The sequence below is a fragment of the Mustela erminea genome, chromosome 11 (assembly GCF_009829155.1).
Source record: "Mustela erminea isolate mMusErm1 chromosome 11, mMusErm1.Pri, whole genome shotgun sequence".
Taxonomy (NCBI): domain Eukaryota; kingdom Metazoa; phylum Chordata; class Mammalia; order Carnivora; family Mustelidae; genus Mustela; species Mustela erminea.
The window spans coordinates 96565418-96583431 of record NC_045624.1 but is presented as its reverse complement, the minus strand read 5'-3'; the positions used below and the strand labels follow the sequence as shown (position 1 = coordinate 96583431).

Below are 18014 nucleotides of genomic sequence, written 5' to 3'. Positions count from 1 at the left end.
AGGCACAAGGAATCGAGGTCCTTAATCGCTGACCTGGGTTATTGCTGGGGTCCCTTCATATCTCTTCAGTGTAAAACACTGTGAAATCAGGTCAGCAGCTTTTTCCACTGTTGTTTCCTCTGGATCGAGTTTTGGTGGTAGCATCTTGTCCCAAGGAACAACTTCATAGGCTCTGTGAAATTATTAAATAAGGATATTTTACGAAAAGTATCTATTCAAATGGTATGAGTGTTGTATACCGTGTGGCAGGTGGAATTCTAGGGCATCCCTGTGACTCCTGCCCTCTGGTGTACGTACCGTGTATAACCACCTTCCCTCCAGTGTGGGCTGAGCAAAGGAGTATGACAAGGTATCACAGCTGTGATACTCTGTATGCCAACTTTATATGGCCAAAGGGTGGTGTCTATATAATTAAGGTCCCTAATCGGTTGAATTTGAGTTCATCAAAATGTGGATTCTCCTAAGGAGGTCTGACCCAAAGAGGTGAGCCCTAAAAAGAGACAAAGGCACAGTAGACACTTTGCAGCTGTCCTTCAAGAAACATCTAATGAGGGGCACCTCGGTGACTCAGTAGGTTAAATATCTGACTCTTGATTTCGGTTCAGGTCGTGATCCAGGGGACCTGGTGATGAAGTTTAGAATATAAGGGAGGATTGGTGGGGTGAGGTCCGGAGCCGATGACCAGAAAAGAATTCTTGAGATGTCTTTGGTGCAAAATGGTGGTTTATTAAAGCACGGGGACAGGACCCGTGGGCAGGAAGAGCTGCTGCCCCAGGGTTGTGAGGAGTGAGTGGTCCATTGCTTGCTTGCAAGTTGGGAGGGGTTTAGGGACGATATAACACTCTAAGGAATTTTGGAAGCAAGGTTTCTAGGACCTTGAAGGGGTAGCTATGGTTGGGAAAAGATCATTTATTACTGTCTAATAAAACCTTAGTTATGAGACCCTTCAGATGTATATCGGTGGGCCTTGTGATTGGGGATGATTGCCTACATGTATCTTGGAGGGTTTAGAGATAAAGGAAGTTTCCAAAGGAATTTTTATATGTTAAAGTAGACTTACAGGATCCTGGCTGGGACGGGGGTGGAGGGCGGTCAGGCCCCCCTTTTCCCTTAGCAAACTGTTAAAGTGGAGGCAGTTGAGTCCCTAGAGGGAGGTCACTCTGCCTGTTTCAAGGACTTGAAGTCAGTGGGCTCTGGATAGTAAGGATATTTAATAACTGTTCTTGTGTCTCTGTTTCCCACATCAGTGGGGTTGAGCCCCAGGGTGGGCTCTGAGCTCAGCGGGGAGTTTGCTTCTCCCTCTCGCTCTGACCCTCCCCCTGTTCCTGTTCTCTCTTTCAAACAAATAAGTAAAATCTCAAAAAGAAAGAAAGAAAGAGGGAGGAAGGAAGGAAGGAAGAAAAGGAAAGAAAAAGAAACACCTCCTGAGCCCAGCATCTGGAATGAACTGAATTCTGCCAAGAATCCGATCACTCCCAGAGCTCAAGGACCCAGCCCCAGGTGACATTCTCATTCCAGCCCGAGAAACGCTGGGTACTGACCCCAGGTGGGGCACACCTGGACTTCTGACTGCAGTCATGTGGCTTAAAGTTGGTAAAGTGTGGTCATCAGTCACATGGCAATGGAAAACCAATGCACTGAATTATATGTCTTATAGTAAGTTTGCACACAAAAATGGATTTGACCTTCGCAGCAAGGCAGAAAAACCATTCATTAACTTACAAATAAGCAAACTCTGGCTTAGAAAATGAAATTTGTTTGCTTAAGGCACTCAACTACTGATGGTCCAAGTCAGGACGCGGAAGTGGATTCTCCGCCCCTGAAGAGTGAGTCCCATTCCCACTGCCCCACAGCAGGGACCCTGATTATCAAAGTCTGGAGCGTGGTACCCGGAGTCCAGCCATCTTGGATTTCAAGTTTTGAAAGTTATGTTGTTTTGGACACACACACACACGACAGGTGCTTCTAAACAGACTCCAGTTTGATCCTGAAGGAAAACCGAAGAGCCCTTATTCCTGCGGCGGCTTCCCGACAGGATAGATGGATAGACAGCCAACCCCGGCACCCAGCATCCTGCCCGTACCCTCCCAGCCTTGCCGCAAATGCTGAATGCTCCACTCTACCCCGTCAGCCAGACTTCTCCTTCCAAACAACCCCACTTTTCTCAGCTGGCAAACACATAATTACCAGTGATCCCAGTCCCTCAACAAATACCTATTCAGCGATCCCTATATTTCTAGCACTATGCTTGGGATAAAAGCCTGGATAAGAAACCATATAAAAGTCATATTTACCGCATAGGAATGATGTGAGGGTTTATTAAGTTAATATTTGTGAACCTAAGTAGCACAGTGATGGTCCCACAATGTGTTCATATGTTTTCAGCTCACTCACTCTGAAATTACTGTCCTAAAGAAAAACTAACTCTTATAAGATATTTTTAATTGTAGCAAAACCTTAAATGGTGCATTTTTCCTTCTTTCTCTTTTTAAAGATTTTATTTATTTATTTATTTATTTGTCACAGAGAGAGAGAACAAGCAGGGGGAGCAGCAGGCAGAGGGAGAAGCAGGCTCCCCCACTGAGCAAAGAGCCAGATGTCAGACTCTATCACAGGACCTGAGCCAAAGGCTTAACTGACTCAGCCACCAAGGGGCCCCTAAAATGGTGCAATTTTCAGACATAATACCTGAATGGTATTGTCATAAGAAATTCACCTGAATTGAGTTAAATCTTACAAGACGCATCTCTGTTTGAGCTTCTGACGCATTTCACGAATATTTTATGGAGTTTTCCATACAGGTTACCCAAGTTTCCCCCCACCCCAAGGAAACTTTTATATGATGTTTTAAATGAGACTATCAAATAGCATGATTTCATACTTTGTTGTGTCAAAAATCCCTATATTCTGAGCAAAGCATCACAACTTAACCAATTCAGTAACTATTTCTAAAATGACCCCTGAATTTTTTTCTCAGAGACACCAAGATAAGAATACGATAGGGAATGAAATCAAAAGCTGGAGAGGAAATGAGAAGCCATTTTGTTAAAATCCTTCATTTTTAAGATGAGAAGGGTGAGATGGGGAGTGGCTCACTACCAGCCCCCAGACGGTGTGTGGGTGCTTTCTCTGGAGCTCTTTGCTCAGCTTGCTCTAAGGTTCTGAAACCCAGCTCCATGCCCTGTATTTCTTCCTGTCCTTTTTTTTTTTTTTTTTAATGTAAATGAAGTTTATTTCTCTTTTTAAATACTGCTCAAAGCACTGCAGCTTGGTAAATAGTGTAGATTTGTATAGTCTTTTGTTTTTCAAGAATGCTAAAAAGCTGCAGCCTGTTCTAACGGGATACATATTTTCACCCCATCACTTGGAGTTAACGAAGGCTCCCACATAAGGGACACTCTTCCTAAGGAAAACAAGAAGCTGTTGCCAACACACCAACCAAGAGAACTGTGTAAAATGATTGTCGCTATCTATACTTCTGCTGTTGTTTTACAATGGGGAGCTAAGGCATGCGATTTGGGTACAAACTTGACATCCAGACTTGTAATGCCTGTGGTTTATGTGGATTGTTCTGTCCAAGGGACATGAACTTCAGACAGCAGGGCACCATAACCCTAATAATGCATTTTGTTGACTAGTTATCTTTTCTTCCAAAATATGGGGTAGAATGAAAATAATCCCTCATTAAAAATTGACAGTTTACAGAAAAAAAGCTGTATGATTTTTGCCTTAGAATCTCCAAGTATATGTTGAAATGGAATTTCCTTCTCCCCTCATCTCAGCCACAAAATGGGTAAGAAGTACAATTCCTTAAAAAGCCTTAATTTTCAAGGCACCTGGTGACTCAGTCCATTAAGCACGTGCCTTCGGCGGAGGTCATGATCTCAGAGTCCTGAGATGGAGCTCCTGTGTTGGAAATCCCTGCTCCGTGGGGAGTCTGCGTCTCCCTCTCCCTCTGCCCCTCCCACCACTCCTGCTCTCTCGCTCTCTCAAATAAATAAAATCTTTTCAAAAGTGCCTAATTTTCAACTTCCTGCAAACTAAGTACAGATGATCGAACCCAAAGCTTACAGAATGGCAGGATATTTCACAGAACATTTCTTATACACAAAACAACATAAGAGAAAGGGCTAGTAAGTGACATTTTCATTCACAAATTGGCATTATTTGGGTCAACAAGTTTCCAGATGTTGATTTCTCCTGCTAAGGAGACTTGCAGAGAGAGAGAGAGTGAGAGAGAGAGAGAAAAAGCACAACTTCTGATTGTAATCACACATGTCACATATATTCTTTATATTTTTATAAACCTTCTGGGAAAATACCTATTCATAAGTGAATTTCATGAACTCTGTTTGTGATGGGTGTGCCATCGGTGTGAAAGGAAACCATGAAGCCCAAATGTGAGGCACGTCTGCTGGGTTTGGCCCCCGGGGAGGGAAGGATTTTGGGGGGAATCAAGGGCTTTGTGGTACCTACACACATTGTCTGTCCCTTGTGCTCACGGCAGCCACCCCCCTGCCCCCACTTCTCCACTCTGTGTTGCTCTGCTGACTTCAGAGTTCATTGGACAGCTGCAATCATCTCTTCTCGGGGCTCACCGTTCTTGACCCTTTGCACAGTTTCACTCCCTCCTCCCTGAACACCCTTAACATGTGTGCCAATTCACACGTGTTGCTACGCCATGACCCCTCCCCTTATTCCTCTGGCTCGGACTGCTCTTCCAAACCCCAGACCCATACACCCCGCCACCTGCTTGACATAGTCACTTGAATGTCTGGTGAACATCTTTATATTTGTATTCAGCAGGTTGAAAATGGACTTTTGACGTTTCCCTCCAAACCCATTCCCCTGCTGTCACTGTGTCAAAGGAATGGCAACCTCAGGCCATCCGGCTTTTAGTTCAAACCCTTGGATTGTTCTTGACTCTTATTCCCTTGACACTCATTACCTCCAACCTGGAAGTTGTGTTGACTCTACTTTCAAAATATATCTAGAAGCCAACCGTGGCCGATAGTTTCCCGCCAACCTCCAGCAAACTGTCCTTGCCTGACCTCTACAGATTCCCACGGTACCCTCCCAGTCGGCCTCCCCTTTCTGCCCCATCTGGTTGGCTGGGAGCACAGAGGCCACCATGTTGCTTTCTGCAAGTCTGATCTTACCACTTCTCTGCTAAACCTTCACTTCCCTCAAGTGAAAAAGCCCTGGCGTTTACAGTTGCCTAAAGTGCCCCTGGACATCTGGTTCCAGGCAGTCTCTGCTTTTTCCCATCTTCTCTTCCTCATTCCCCTCCTGTACTCTGTTCTAGACACCCCGGTTCCTTGCTCATCCCCGACCCTATGCACACTGCTAACACAGGTCTTCCTCCTGACTCTGGGTTCCCTCTGCCTGGAAAATGGTCACTCCAGAGTTCCGCAAGTCACTCCCATTTGTTTTCTGAGCTTCTCTCAAATCCCATCACGGGAGGAGCCCCCTCGCCCCCGACCTCCTCCACGAATGATGCCTCCCACCCTTACAGGGGGCACTCCGATGCTCTCATTCCGTTCCACCTCTTCTCTTTAATGCTTCCACAGACTCAACACCTTCTAAGATACGAGCTATTCACATGTTACGTTTGTGCTTATCGTCCATCTCCCTTTCGAATGATAGCACTTTGAGAACAGAGATCTTTGTCTGCCTTATTCCCAGATGAACTCCTAGCCCAGGGCATAGACACACAGCAAGGACTGAATATGGTTTTTGACTGAGTAAATGAACTCCTTCAGGCTTTCTCTGCATTGGTTTTCTGCAATGCCATACTCCTATCTCCTCCTCTCTCTGACCATTTCCTTTGTGCTTTGGTCTTATTCTTCTAACAGACATAGATTTTCTTTAAGACCCTCCCTTGACCTCTTTATTTTAGCCATCAGTGTGAGTGAGTAAATATCTGCATTTGATGTTCTCTGAACGACTCACTGAAGCCCGGACACTGTGGACACAGAGAGGACCTGTCATGAAAGATGTCATAGAAATACTTTTTAAAATTTTTTTTTTAGTTTTTACCATTTTTTAAAAGTTTTATTTATTTATGTGGAGGGGAAGGGGCAGAGGGAGAAAAGGGAGAAGGAGAGGGAGAGCCCCAAGCAGACTCCCCACTGAGTGCAGAGCTACACTTGGGGCTCCATCTCAAGACTCTGAGATCATGACCTGAGCCAAAATCATGAGTCGGCTGCTTAGCGGACAGAACCACCCAGGCGCCCCTAGAAGTACATTTTTAAATCAAACTTCTACTGGGAAAAATGCTTACTTTTGAGTCGAGGACTTGTAAAATGAGTCCTTTGAACTGTATTTTCTGTCTGGTTGTAAAAGCGGTTCCCCATCCTCCTAGAAGGGGCAAATAATGCGTTAAAGGAGATCAGATAGACACGGGAAGTGCTCACACTTTCTATGCACGTGGTTTCTTGTTCCTCTGTCCCTACTTTTCTCCTGTCCTAGCACCCTGTGGGTGGCCAGGTTTAATGCTCCCCTACTTTGCCCAGTTGCTTTGGATATATACATTCCCTACATAACCTCCCAGGAATTAAGTTAAAATCGACAAATTGTGTATTCAAGTTAACGGAAAATCAATTCTTTAGGAGAAAGGTCTTGAATTTTAAATGTTAGCAAATGATGTTTTCAGCACCATGCAATTCAAACATCTTAAAATGTCTTGTTTGTCTTGTCTTCTGAAGATAGGACATTAGGTCTACCATGTTTCCCTCTTCCTACCTTTCATCTCATTTAATTAAAATGACTTATTATTATAACCATTGCCATTACTATCTTTAAAGAGTATCTGTTTAAATGAGTGGTTCTTTGCCAGCTTTTCCTTCGTGTATTCTATTCATTTTTGGTTTTAGCCCTGTATTCCTGGTTCCATTCTCTTTGGCTGAAGTTCTAGTTTCCAATATTCTTTCAAAGACATGAACCTCTGCTACCTCAGTTGTTAACTAACTCATCCTCACCCTTCAGTACTGTTCTGGATGGATTTAGAATTCTAGTTTAATGCTAATGTTTATGTCATAACCTAAGTGTATCTCATTGACCTCTGGCCTGTTGTCATTGCTTTGGAAGGACACTGATAAGGATGGTCGGCTCCACGTTCCCCCACTCCCATCCTCTGCTAAGATTTAGGATATTTGTCTTGGGTTTCCTTCAAAGAACATTTGTTTAGGAGAAGTTCTACTTTTTTCATCTGGCTCATGACATGCTATGCTTCTTCAGTCTGAGAATTCATAACTTTCACCAATTTGGACAAGTCTCCATTTTTCTCTTTATTGTCAGTGGATTCATTTTATTCTCTTATGAAGCTCCCATAGACAAATACTAGACTTTCTCGCTCTGCCCGCCAAGTGTCCTAACATTAGCATCTCTTCAACCCTAACACCCATTCTCACCCTATGCACTTTCCAGCTTACCACACTTCCTTCTTCCTGTTTCTAGTCTCTGTTGAAACCTGGTTGTTACATATTTTTTTAATTTCACCAAGGCTACCTCTAGTGAAATCATTGTCATGGTTCTGTTAGCAGGATGAGTGATATATATATATATATATATATATATTTTATTTGGAAGTGGTTTTAATTTTTTTATTGGTGAATGATTTTAACATTTTCGTAATTTTGCTGTGGAAAATGAAGTCCTGCCTTATGAGAAAGAGAAAACTCCTCCAGATCACTCCCTGGCATCTTTACGTATCAGAGTAGGTCAGCCAGGGAAAGTCCTGACCCTTCCACGTGGCTCCTGGTTCAGTCATAATACTGGTAAGAGAGGGTTTAGTTGTGTGTCTGCCAAGCTCTGCCTCGGTGATTTGGGGATTTTTCTGGTTTTGTACAAGATACTTTTGCCTCCAACTGCAGTTGTAACCTGCTCCTGCTGTGGGTTTCACAGGAGACAGAATGGCAGGAAGCGGGGCAGGCAGCTGCGGGGCACTGCATTAGCATCTCCAAATTTCCACATCCTGTTCCAAGTGTCTGCATTGAAACCTTAGTGAATTCCCTCATTGATCCTCACCAAAAGTACAACTGGCAAGTTGTACCATCAGACAGTTCCCACCTCCATGCTAGAAAACCCAAAGTCACCATCTCCTTCCACCCAGATGACCCACTGCCCTGGGTTTCTGTCTTCAGCCACAGTAGAGCTTGTACTGGCAAATCCCAACCCAACTTCCATCGTTCCAAAAGCACCAGCCTCAAGCCTGTGATGAGGAAGTTGGTTCTGAAGCACAGTGAGTCCATCCCACAGCCATAGGATCTGCTCCTTCTCTTACCACAGTACAGTCTCCAGGGAGTTGTTCTTGAACATGGTCTAAAGCCGCGTAATAATTCCTAGGCGGGGATTTGGGGGAAGCTGATTCCTGTGCTCTTCCGGCCCACTGGTGATGATCCCCAGGCTGGAGGAGGCGCTCTTCCATACTCGCACACCAGAGAAGAGAGGCAAGTTCCTTCCATCTTGAACTGTCATGATTCCTCTGATGCAGCTACCTTGCTCTACACCCGTCCGCTCCAAGTTTTCTACCACTTGTTCTCTGGAGGACACTGCCATGGTGTTTCATCAGATTCTCCAACAGGCTGCTCAAGGACCTCATTTAGGTCTCCTAGCAAAGTCACAGCAGGCCTTACATTATTCCCCAATTCTGCACAGTTATCAGTCATATGATCTCACTCATAGGTGGAATTCAAGAAAATTGAAGGCGGGGAGGGCGGAGAAAAGAGAGAGAGACAAACCAAGACACTCTTAACCATAGTGAACACGCTGATGGTCACTAGTGGGATGAATTGTACTGAAGGATGTTTGAAAGGTAAAGACATATTTTCACTCCTGGGATAAACCTCACTTGATCATAACACATTGCCCTTCTTATAAATGACTGGTTTTGGTTTACTAACACTTTGCAATAATTTTTGTGTTTCTGTATGTGAATAACGTAATTTCCTCTTTTTTTTAAAAGTTCTGTGTCTGGTTCAGGAATATTAGGTTAAGTTGGACTTCTAAAACTACTCAGAAAGTGTTCCTTCTTCTATTTTCTGAAATAACTTATATTAGATTGATGTGATTTCTTCCAAAAATGTTTGACAAAATTCAGCAGTGAAATCAACTGATCCTACAATTTTCAGTGTGGGAAGACTTTTGATCAGAAAAATTAAATTTCTTTAATAAATAGAGAGCATTCATATATCCTATTTCATTAGTATCAATTTTAGGATGTCATACTTTTTAAGGAATTTGTTCATTTAATTTAAGATGCTAAATGAACTGGCATACTATAGTTTATAGTATTTTCTTTTTTACTTTTAGGATCAGCAGGAATAAACTCTTTAATCTTCTCTGTTGGTAATATGTGTTATCTCTCTCTTTCTTGATTATACTAATAAAATATCTATCACTTTCATTGATCTTTTTAAAGAAATAACTTTTGGCTCTAAGTTTTCTCTCCTGTATCTTTCCCTTTTTTCATTGATTTTTTACTCTTATCTTTTTAGTCCTTTTTCTTTAACCATTCTGGTAGTTTCTTAATCATTAATCTTTAATTTTCAGAACTTACTGGTTTCCTAAAATAAGCATAAAAGGCTAATTTTTTTTCTTTTTAGTAGAATTTTAGCTGCATTATACAAAATTTAATAGGTAATAATTTTATCATTGTTCAGTTTAAAACATTTTCTAATTTTTTTATGATTTCTTCTTTAACATACAGATTATTTAGAAGTATGATTTTTAATGTGAAAGTATTTGATATTTTCCTAAACATCTCATGGTTACTTATTTTTAACTTAACTCTGTGGCAGTTTAAGAACAAAAGTAGAATTATTTCAATACATTTAAATATATGAAGACTTGTTTTATGCTCCAGCATAACACTATGGTGAATATATCATATACACTTGATATGTTTTGTGTTCATTTACTTTCAGCCTATTTGCATCTTCAATGTGTAACTCTTGTAAATCCACATATAGTTACGTCTTGCTTTTTTATCCATTCTGATAACCTCTGCCTTTCCATTCAAATGTTTAGTATATTAAGATTTAATGTAACAATTGATATATTAGGATTATATGTAGCATTTCATTATAGTTGTCTGTCTTTATGTCCTTATGTCTCTGCTCCTCTTTTCTGCCTTCTTTAGATTATTTAAATGAGTGGGGTTTTTTTAGAATACCAGTTATGTCATAAATAGTCTCCTTAACAATAACTAGTTATGGCACATTTCAGTCTTGTTTCAGAGGTTTCATTAATGTCTTTAACTTTCCACAGTTGACTTGGAGTTAACATTGTACCACTTCACATAAAATGTGCAGACACTACAACCACCCATCTCTGTCATTCCTTATTTTACAGCTGTCACATGAGCTATATCTACATTCCTAATATGCTTCAGAGAACAATGTTAGATATTTGTTTTAAACAGTTATATGTACTTTAAAGAAGTGAAAAGGAAAAAATGATCTTAAAGACCCAAGATTTCTTGTAGTGAATTTCCACTGGCTATCTACTGCCTTTGTTTTTTCTTGTCTTGCAAATTTCTTTACATAGCTTTTTAATATGTTCAATATAATCAGGCCCTCAGTTATATCCACATCCTAGTCCCTGGAAATTGCATTTGTTAGCTTATACGGAAAAGGGTAATTCAGGTTGCCAATGGATTTAAAGTGTTAATCAAGTGACTTTAAAATAAGAAAACCATCCTAGACACTCACATGGGCACAATGTAATCCTAGGGTCCCTAAAAGTAGAAGGTCAAAGCAGAAGAGTAGGTCAGAGTGAGTCCGTCTGATGAGGGAAGAGCTCAACCTACCATCGCTGGCTCTGAGGATGAAGACAAAGCCCAGGAGCCAGAGGCTGAAGACTCCAAGGACACGGATTCCACGTGACAGACTCTAGAAGATATGCAACCTTGCCAGCACCTTGATTTCAGCTCGGCGAGACCCATTTCTGGCTCTGACCTCCAGAAGTCTAAGATGATAAATTTGTACTGTCTAAGTCACTAAATTTATGCCAATTTCTTCTTCAGTAGAAGGCCAACCCAGCCTTCGTCTTTGAAAGTTCGAGTTTCTAGGTATAGTATTCTGGTGTGGCGCTTTTTTTTTTTTATCAGACCGTAAATATTTTGCTCCATTGCTCCACTGTCTTCTTGTCTGATGAGAGGCCTGTGAGGTTTCAACTTACTTTTCTCTTGCTACTTTCAAAATTTTCTTAGTATCTTTTGAACCTGAATATCTGATGCTTGGGCTTTTTGAAAAATGTTTATACTGTTTGGAATTCAATAAGCCTCTTGAAAACTGTAAATGTATATCTTGCATCAAATTTGGAGACGTTTCAGTAACTATTTCTTCAAATATTATTTTCTGTTACATTTTACTTCCCCTTTTATTCTTGGACTACAATTAGTGTATTTAACTTTTTCATACTGTTCCATGGGTCCCTGGGACTCTGTTCATTTATTTATAGTTCCTTTTTTTTCCACCCTCTCCAAGTTCTACTTTTAAATCCTTCATACTTTCCTTGTCATATCCTTTATGCTAAGTAATCCCATATCATTTCTATTTTAAGATTTTGAAATTTTAGTTTTAAAATTTCTCTTTGGCTCTGTTTTTGCATTCTATTTCTTTGATGAAAGTTCCTGTCTTATGATTATAAGTATATTCTCCATTATGGCACTAAGCACAGTTACAATAGCTGTATTAAAATCTCTGTGTGATAATTCTAGCCTCTAGCATGTTCCCATGTGAGCTTATCCCATTTTCCATGGTTTTTTGTATGTTGAGTAATTTTGGATTTTATGTTGGACATTGTACCTTTAATGTTGAGGAGGCCCTGGATTCCGCATTATTCCTGAGTGTGTTTTGGATAATAGCGAGATCTTAGATCAGTACCTTGTTAGCCTTTGATAGGACTGATCAGAATCTGTTTTGAGCAAGGAGAGCACAGACATCAGCCAAACATGTGGGCTAAGTTCATATGTAGAACTCTGGCTCCCTCCCTGACTGTCTCCCTTCTTGGGTTCTTTCCTTTAATTCTTGGTGTATGCTCCATTCTTTCATCTCTTTAGGTGAGAAAGACAGAGATTTCTATTGAAATTTTAACTACTCCAGTTGCCTGAACATAGCCAAACTTCAGGCCACAAGGGGAAAATCACCCTGAGTTCATCCTCTAAGTTTTAACTCTGAAATTTACCTGATTTTGTTCAATCACCGGAGGTCTTGACCCAGTGGATTTGTGTTTCATCAGAGTCTGGGGTTGTTACTGGTGGGAGGGTTAGTCTTTTAGGAGCTTACTCCACCACAGAGGAAACAAAAATATTTAATGATTTCTTTAAAGATAAATGCTTGATTTTAAAGAATTTGCTTTGTTTCTTTTTCATATCTGCCTGTTCTTTTCCTTAAGTCTTGTTCTTTCCTTAGAAATTCAGTTTCATGAAAGTTAATGCATATACAGATGGCTCTATTATCTGAGGGCCCTTGGGTAAGATGCCCCCTTATGTTGGTCTGCTGACACCTTCTCACAAGAGACTTTTTTCACATGCAGAGTATGATTTTGACTGTGGTTTCTTCTAGAGATAGCTTTTTTTCTGTGGGATGCTACATGTCAATGCCACTTCGTGGAAATGTTGCTGTGGAGCATTGCTTATTTTTTCTGGGTACAAAGCTTTTCTTCTTCTTCTCCTCCTCCTCCTCCTCTTTCTCCTCCTCCTCCTCCTCCTTCTCCCCCTCCTCCTTCTCTTTTTTTAAATTTTAGGATATGGTAGTCCCACACTACATGTGTCCTAATAAATTGTGATCCATGTATCCCCATGGTACAGAACAAAGTTTCTTTTTCTTCATGGATGATATATGGTATTTTCCAATTTATTGTCTGGGTCAGATAGCCAACTTCCCACCCGTGTGTAAAGATTTGTTCAAATTCTTGCTCATTGCTGAGATAGCCCTTTGTGGTACCTGAATTTATACAGAAAACTCAATTCCAAATATCTATCCTGAGATCTGAGACTCCCATTCTTATGTAGGTATTAAAATCCTAGCCTGTATACTCTTTGGTTTCAGCCAAAACCAGTTCATTCCCCATTTCTACAGTTAAAAAAAAAAAAAAGCCCATTTTTATTTGGACCCATGACCTTAGATTAAAGATAATTCTTTCACAATTCCTTTGCAGCTAGTGCAATATTGAGTTCAGCCAACATCATTTAAAGTGACGTGTGCATTTTCTGGAACAAGTTCTTAGAAAGAGGAGGATGTCCCTCTCTGATTTTGCTTCTATCCTTCTAACCTGATGTCCAGAATGAATCTAGGAGAGTATTATACACTAAAGCCACAAGATAGTCCAGAATCTATGGATTATGTAAAAGAGAATTAAACATCTATAGTGTCCCCATCACAGCATATTGGGGTCACTATTACCCAAAGCTTCCCCCATGAAAAATGTAATTTCAGTGGCACAACCATTTTTAGAACTGAATTTTCTCTTCCTTTCTGGAAACTACATCTTCTCTCTTCTTTTGCTTTTCAGCTCAGCTAAGTATTGGTTTTAAAATATGTGTAGCACTTTGATACATCTGTAGCACCTCAATATATCTGAGGTGATAGGGAGAATTTGTGGGGAAAAAAAAAAAAAAAACCTCATTCTTTGACAGTTCTGAAAGGAAGCTTCCTAATCCTGAATTCTAGAATTGCGACATTTACATACAGGAAAAGGTATAGATTTTTACTGTACAATTTAATCAATCACTTTGACTTAAATGAGAAACATATATATATATATATATATAGCCAGTATATCAGTCGAAATACAGAATATTTTTGTCATCTCCCCAAATGCTTCATTTCTGCTCTCAGCTGATTTTCACTCCCCATTGGCAGCCACGACTCCATGTTCTATTACTAACACTTAGCTTTGCCTGCTCCTGGCTTCATGTAATTGGAATCAGAATTATGTATTTTTTCGAAACTGGCTTTTTTTTTTTTGGCTTATTAGTATTGCCTTTATAAAAAAAGATTTATTTTATTTTTTGGGAGGGGAGGGACAGAGGGAGAAGGACAGAGAAAATGTTCAGTGGACGGCCCACTTGGTGCAAATCCTATTGCCGGGCTTGATCTCATGACCCTGAGATCATGACCTGAGCTGAAACCAAGAGTTGGATGCTTAACTGACTGAGCTACTCAGGTGCCCCTTAATATTGGCTTTTAATATTGGTAAGATTCTCTCACGCTCTGGTTTACACTTTTTTATTGAATACTTTCCATTCCGTGATCTGTTAATCCATATTCTTTTCTACGGATTTTTTGTGTACATATTCATTGAGCTGCTACATACAAGTGTTCCTATACAAGTCTCTTCGTGGACATGTACTTTGATTTTATTGGGTAAATACTTAAAGATGGAATTAACGGGTCACGGTGTAGGCGTGTCCCTTTATAAGGTATGCCAAAGGTTTGAGAAATCCATTTGCTTTCTGTCCTCACCAACATACGGTGTTGTCAAGCATCTTTTTCTTTTCTTTGAAAAAACATTTCAAATTATACACATATTAAAAAAAGAATTCTTTGCCTCTCTTTTTACATCATACTAGCTCCTTGATGGTTTCCAAGCATCGTAATTTTAGTCTTTCTCTTCGGTACTCAGTACTATTCCATTTTGATTAACATTTGTACTTCCTTCACAACTAAAAATGAACACCTTTTCATGTGCCTGTTGGACATTTATATGTCTTCTTTCGTGAAACATTTATTCCAGTCTTGAGGTATTAAAAAATATTTTTGCTATCAAGTCGTGTGAGTTCTTACCCCACAGATCTTGACAGATGCTGCAGGCACTTTCTTCCCGTCTGTGGCTCACACTTTTACCTTAACAGTGGTCCAAAGAACAAAGGACTTTAGTGTTGACAGAATGAATTTTTTTCTAGACATAGTGATTTTGATGTCCTCTGTAAGAAACTCTGCCCACCAACTGCAAATATTTTATCTTGTATTTTGTTGTAGGACTTTCTTCGTGCTAGCTTTTCCTTCAGGTCAATGGCCAGCACAAAGTAATTTCTGTGACGGTATGAGAAAGGGGTACAGGGCTCCCTCCCACATGCATGTCCAGCTGTTCAGAGACTGTTTGTTGAAAACACTGCATGTAAACCAGTGAACCGTCTTGTTACTTTTGTGTAAAAACTGTCTATTTCTGGACTCTCAATTCTGTTCAGTTGATTTCTCTGTTATTACACCAAAACAACACTGTCTTAGTGCAGCATTGCTGTGGGTCTTCAAATCAGGTAGAATCACTTTCCTATCGCATTACTTTTTTCAAGATGTAAATTAATGTAAATTTCAGAGACAAAAGCAACTTTGTATTAAAAAGGCACAGAATTATGGTAGGGAAAGAACTGCAACTATTTGGAGCTTAATTTGAATATTGATATCTTAAAAAATACTGAGTTTTTCACTCCATGAAAATAACGTTATGTCTGAATTTATTTAGATCTTTTATTTGTCTCAGCATTTTGAGATCGTTTTCAGCGCAGATCTTTGAACATTTTTTATTAACTTTTTCCCTAACACTATAGTTTTTAAAAATGTTATTATAGGGGCTCCTGGGTGGCTCAGTGGGTTAAAACCTCTGCCTTCAGCTCAGGTCATGATCCCAGCTGGGACTGAGCCCCGCATCGGCTCTCTGCTCAACAGGGAGCCTCTCTGCCCCCTCTCTCTGCCTGCCTCTCTGCCTGTGATCTCTGTCTGTCAAAAAAATAAATAAAATCTTTAAAAAAATGTTACTATAGTGGTATTTTTATAATTTTATTTTTCAATTTCTAGACACTGGAAAAAATGATTTCTTTTGTATTTTGGCCTTCAATCATTGACTGAGATGATTTATATATATATACATAGATATATTAAAATTCTGTTAATACAATAAATCACAGGCATTGATTTCTGAATGGTAAGCCAATTTTGCAATCCTGGGATGATCTCTATTTCATCATGATGTATTATCTATTTAATACATTGCCAAATTTAACTTAGTAAAATTTCCCAAGGATTGTTTTGTTTGTTTGTAGACATATTAGACTGTAATTTTTTGTTGTAATATAGTTTACATTTTGGTGACAGAGCTCTATTTTCCCCAATGGATTATTTGGATATGATGATATGATTTCTCCCTTAAACATTTGATTTTATTCCTTAGTAAAACTACCTCCACCTAGTGTTTCCTCTGTAAAAAGTGTTATGATAATCCGCAAAAGTATTTTCACAGACATAGGTCCACTGAGGTTTTCTCCTTGTGTCAGTTTTGGAAAGTTGTGTTTTTACACCATTTGTTCATTTTATCTACACTGTCAACCTCACTGGCTTAAAGTGGCTTATAAGACCACTCTTTAACAGAAAACAGATTGTACGGAGTTGTAGTGTACTTGCAATGAATGTCATCCACTCCCACATACAGTCCGAGGAGGTTGTGCAGTCGTGTACAACCATGAAGCGACTGTAACAGATTCAGAGCATTGACATTTTGCTGAAAGTTTCCTCATGCCCCTTTGCCATCCATGTCTCCCTCTCCTCCCAGACCAGGGCAACAGCTGATCCATTTTTTGTCCATCTTATTGGTTTGCGTTTTCAGAATTTCATCTACATAGAATCCATGGTACGTCATGTTTTGTTTCTGACTGTATTCATGCAGTATAATGATTCTGGAAGTTTGTCTTGTCTCAAGGCTCATCACTACGGTCGATCTAACTGCTGACTACTATTCCATTGTACGGATCGGCCACCATCGGTTCACTCTTTCACATGCACATAAACATTTAGTTGGTTTCCATTTTTAGACTGTCACGAATAGAGCTGCTTTCAACATGTTTATGTCCAAGTTTTCACGTGGACATGTATTTAAATTTGTCTCGGGTAAATAGCTAGCCGTGGAGTGGCTGTCTACGGCCGGCACAGGTGTAGGTTCACCATCTAAACAGTGTTCAAGAGTTTCCAAACTCGTTGTACCATTTTGCATCCCTGGCAACAGGACATTAGAATCCCAATGCTCTGTATCCTTGTCACACTTGGAATTTCCAGTTGTTTTAATTTTAGATAGGGTTTGCACTGAATCTCCAGGCCAGTTGGAGAAATAGTAATCCAGCAACAAGTCTTCTGACCCAGGAACCTAGTTTATTTTTCTTTTATTTAGGTCTTTGCTAATTTATTTCACTCAGTAATGTACCAAAGTTTTCAGTTAAAAAAAATGCATGGTTTTAAATCAAATCTTGTGTGGTTTTTGGTACTATTGTTAATGGAATGTTTTAACCTTTCATTTTCCAGTTGTTTGCTTCTGATATGTAACATTACAATTGATTTTTATACAATAACAATAAGCCTTTGCGTCTGATAAATTTGATTATTTCTAACACTTGGTTTGAAAATTTCTGAGGACTTTTTACAAATATGATCAGTCAGGGGCACCTAGGTGGCACAGTGGATTAAGCATCTGACTCTTGATTTAGGCTCGGGTCATGATGACATCAAGCCCCGCATCAGGCTTCATGCTGACCACAGAGTCTGCTTGGAATCCTCTCTCCCTCCCCCTCTGCCCCTCCTGCTCATGCTCTCTCTTTCTCTCTTTCAAGAAAATACATCTTAAAAAAAAAAAAAACAAAGCCCTAAATATCATGTCATCTCTACATGAGTTGGAATTACTTCTTCCTTTCCAATATTTATGATTTCTATTTCTTTTTCTTGCCTTTCTGCAATAGCTATCCTCTCCACTAAATGGAAAATGACAGTGGTAATAGCAGGCACGTTTGTCTTTTTCCTGATATTAAGGGAAAGACATTCGGTCTTTTACATTATTTCCTTTAGCCTCAGGTTTTTCATAGATGCCCTATATCAGATTGAAGACGTTCCCTTCTAAGTCTCATTTGCTGAGAGTTTTGGTCTAAATGACCATTGATTTTTTTTCCCTTTTGTTAATAGTACTCTTGGTTATTTCTGATTCTTTGCTTCTCTGTATCTATTTTATAAAGAACCTGTCAAATTCCA

At 39.9% G+C, this 18014-nt stretch overlaps 1 protein-coding gene and 1 pseudogene across 4 annotated transcripts in view; both read right to left on the bottom strand.

Moving 5' to 3' along the window:
- The window catches only part of SPATA48 (spermatogenesis associated 48), a 60584-nt gene that overhangs the window by 24040 nt on the left and 18530 nt on the right, over nt 1-18014 (bottom strand). For all 4 annotated transcript variants that reach the window (XM_032305368.1, XM_032305369.1, XM_032305366.1 and 1 more), the window contains exons 3-4: nt 6284-6360; nt 34-172 (exon numbers count right to left, since the gene is read on the bottom strand). In XM_032305368.1, coding sequence (XP_032161259.1) covers nt 34-172; nt 6284-6360 — 216 coding nt within the window. The remainder of the gene's footprint in view (nt 1-33; nt 173-6283; nt 6361-18014) is intronic.
- Nucleotides 7706-8669, bottom strand: LOC116569499 (annotated as a pseudogene).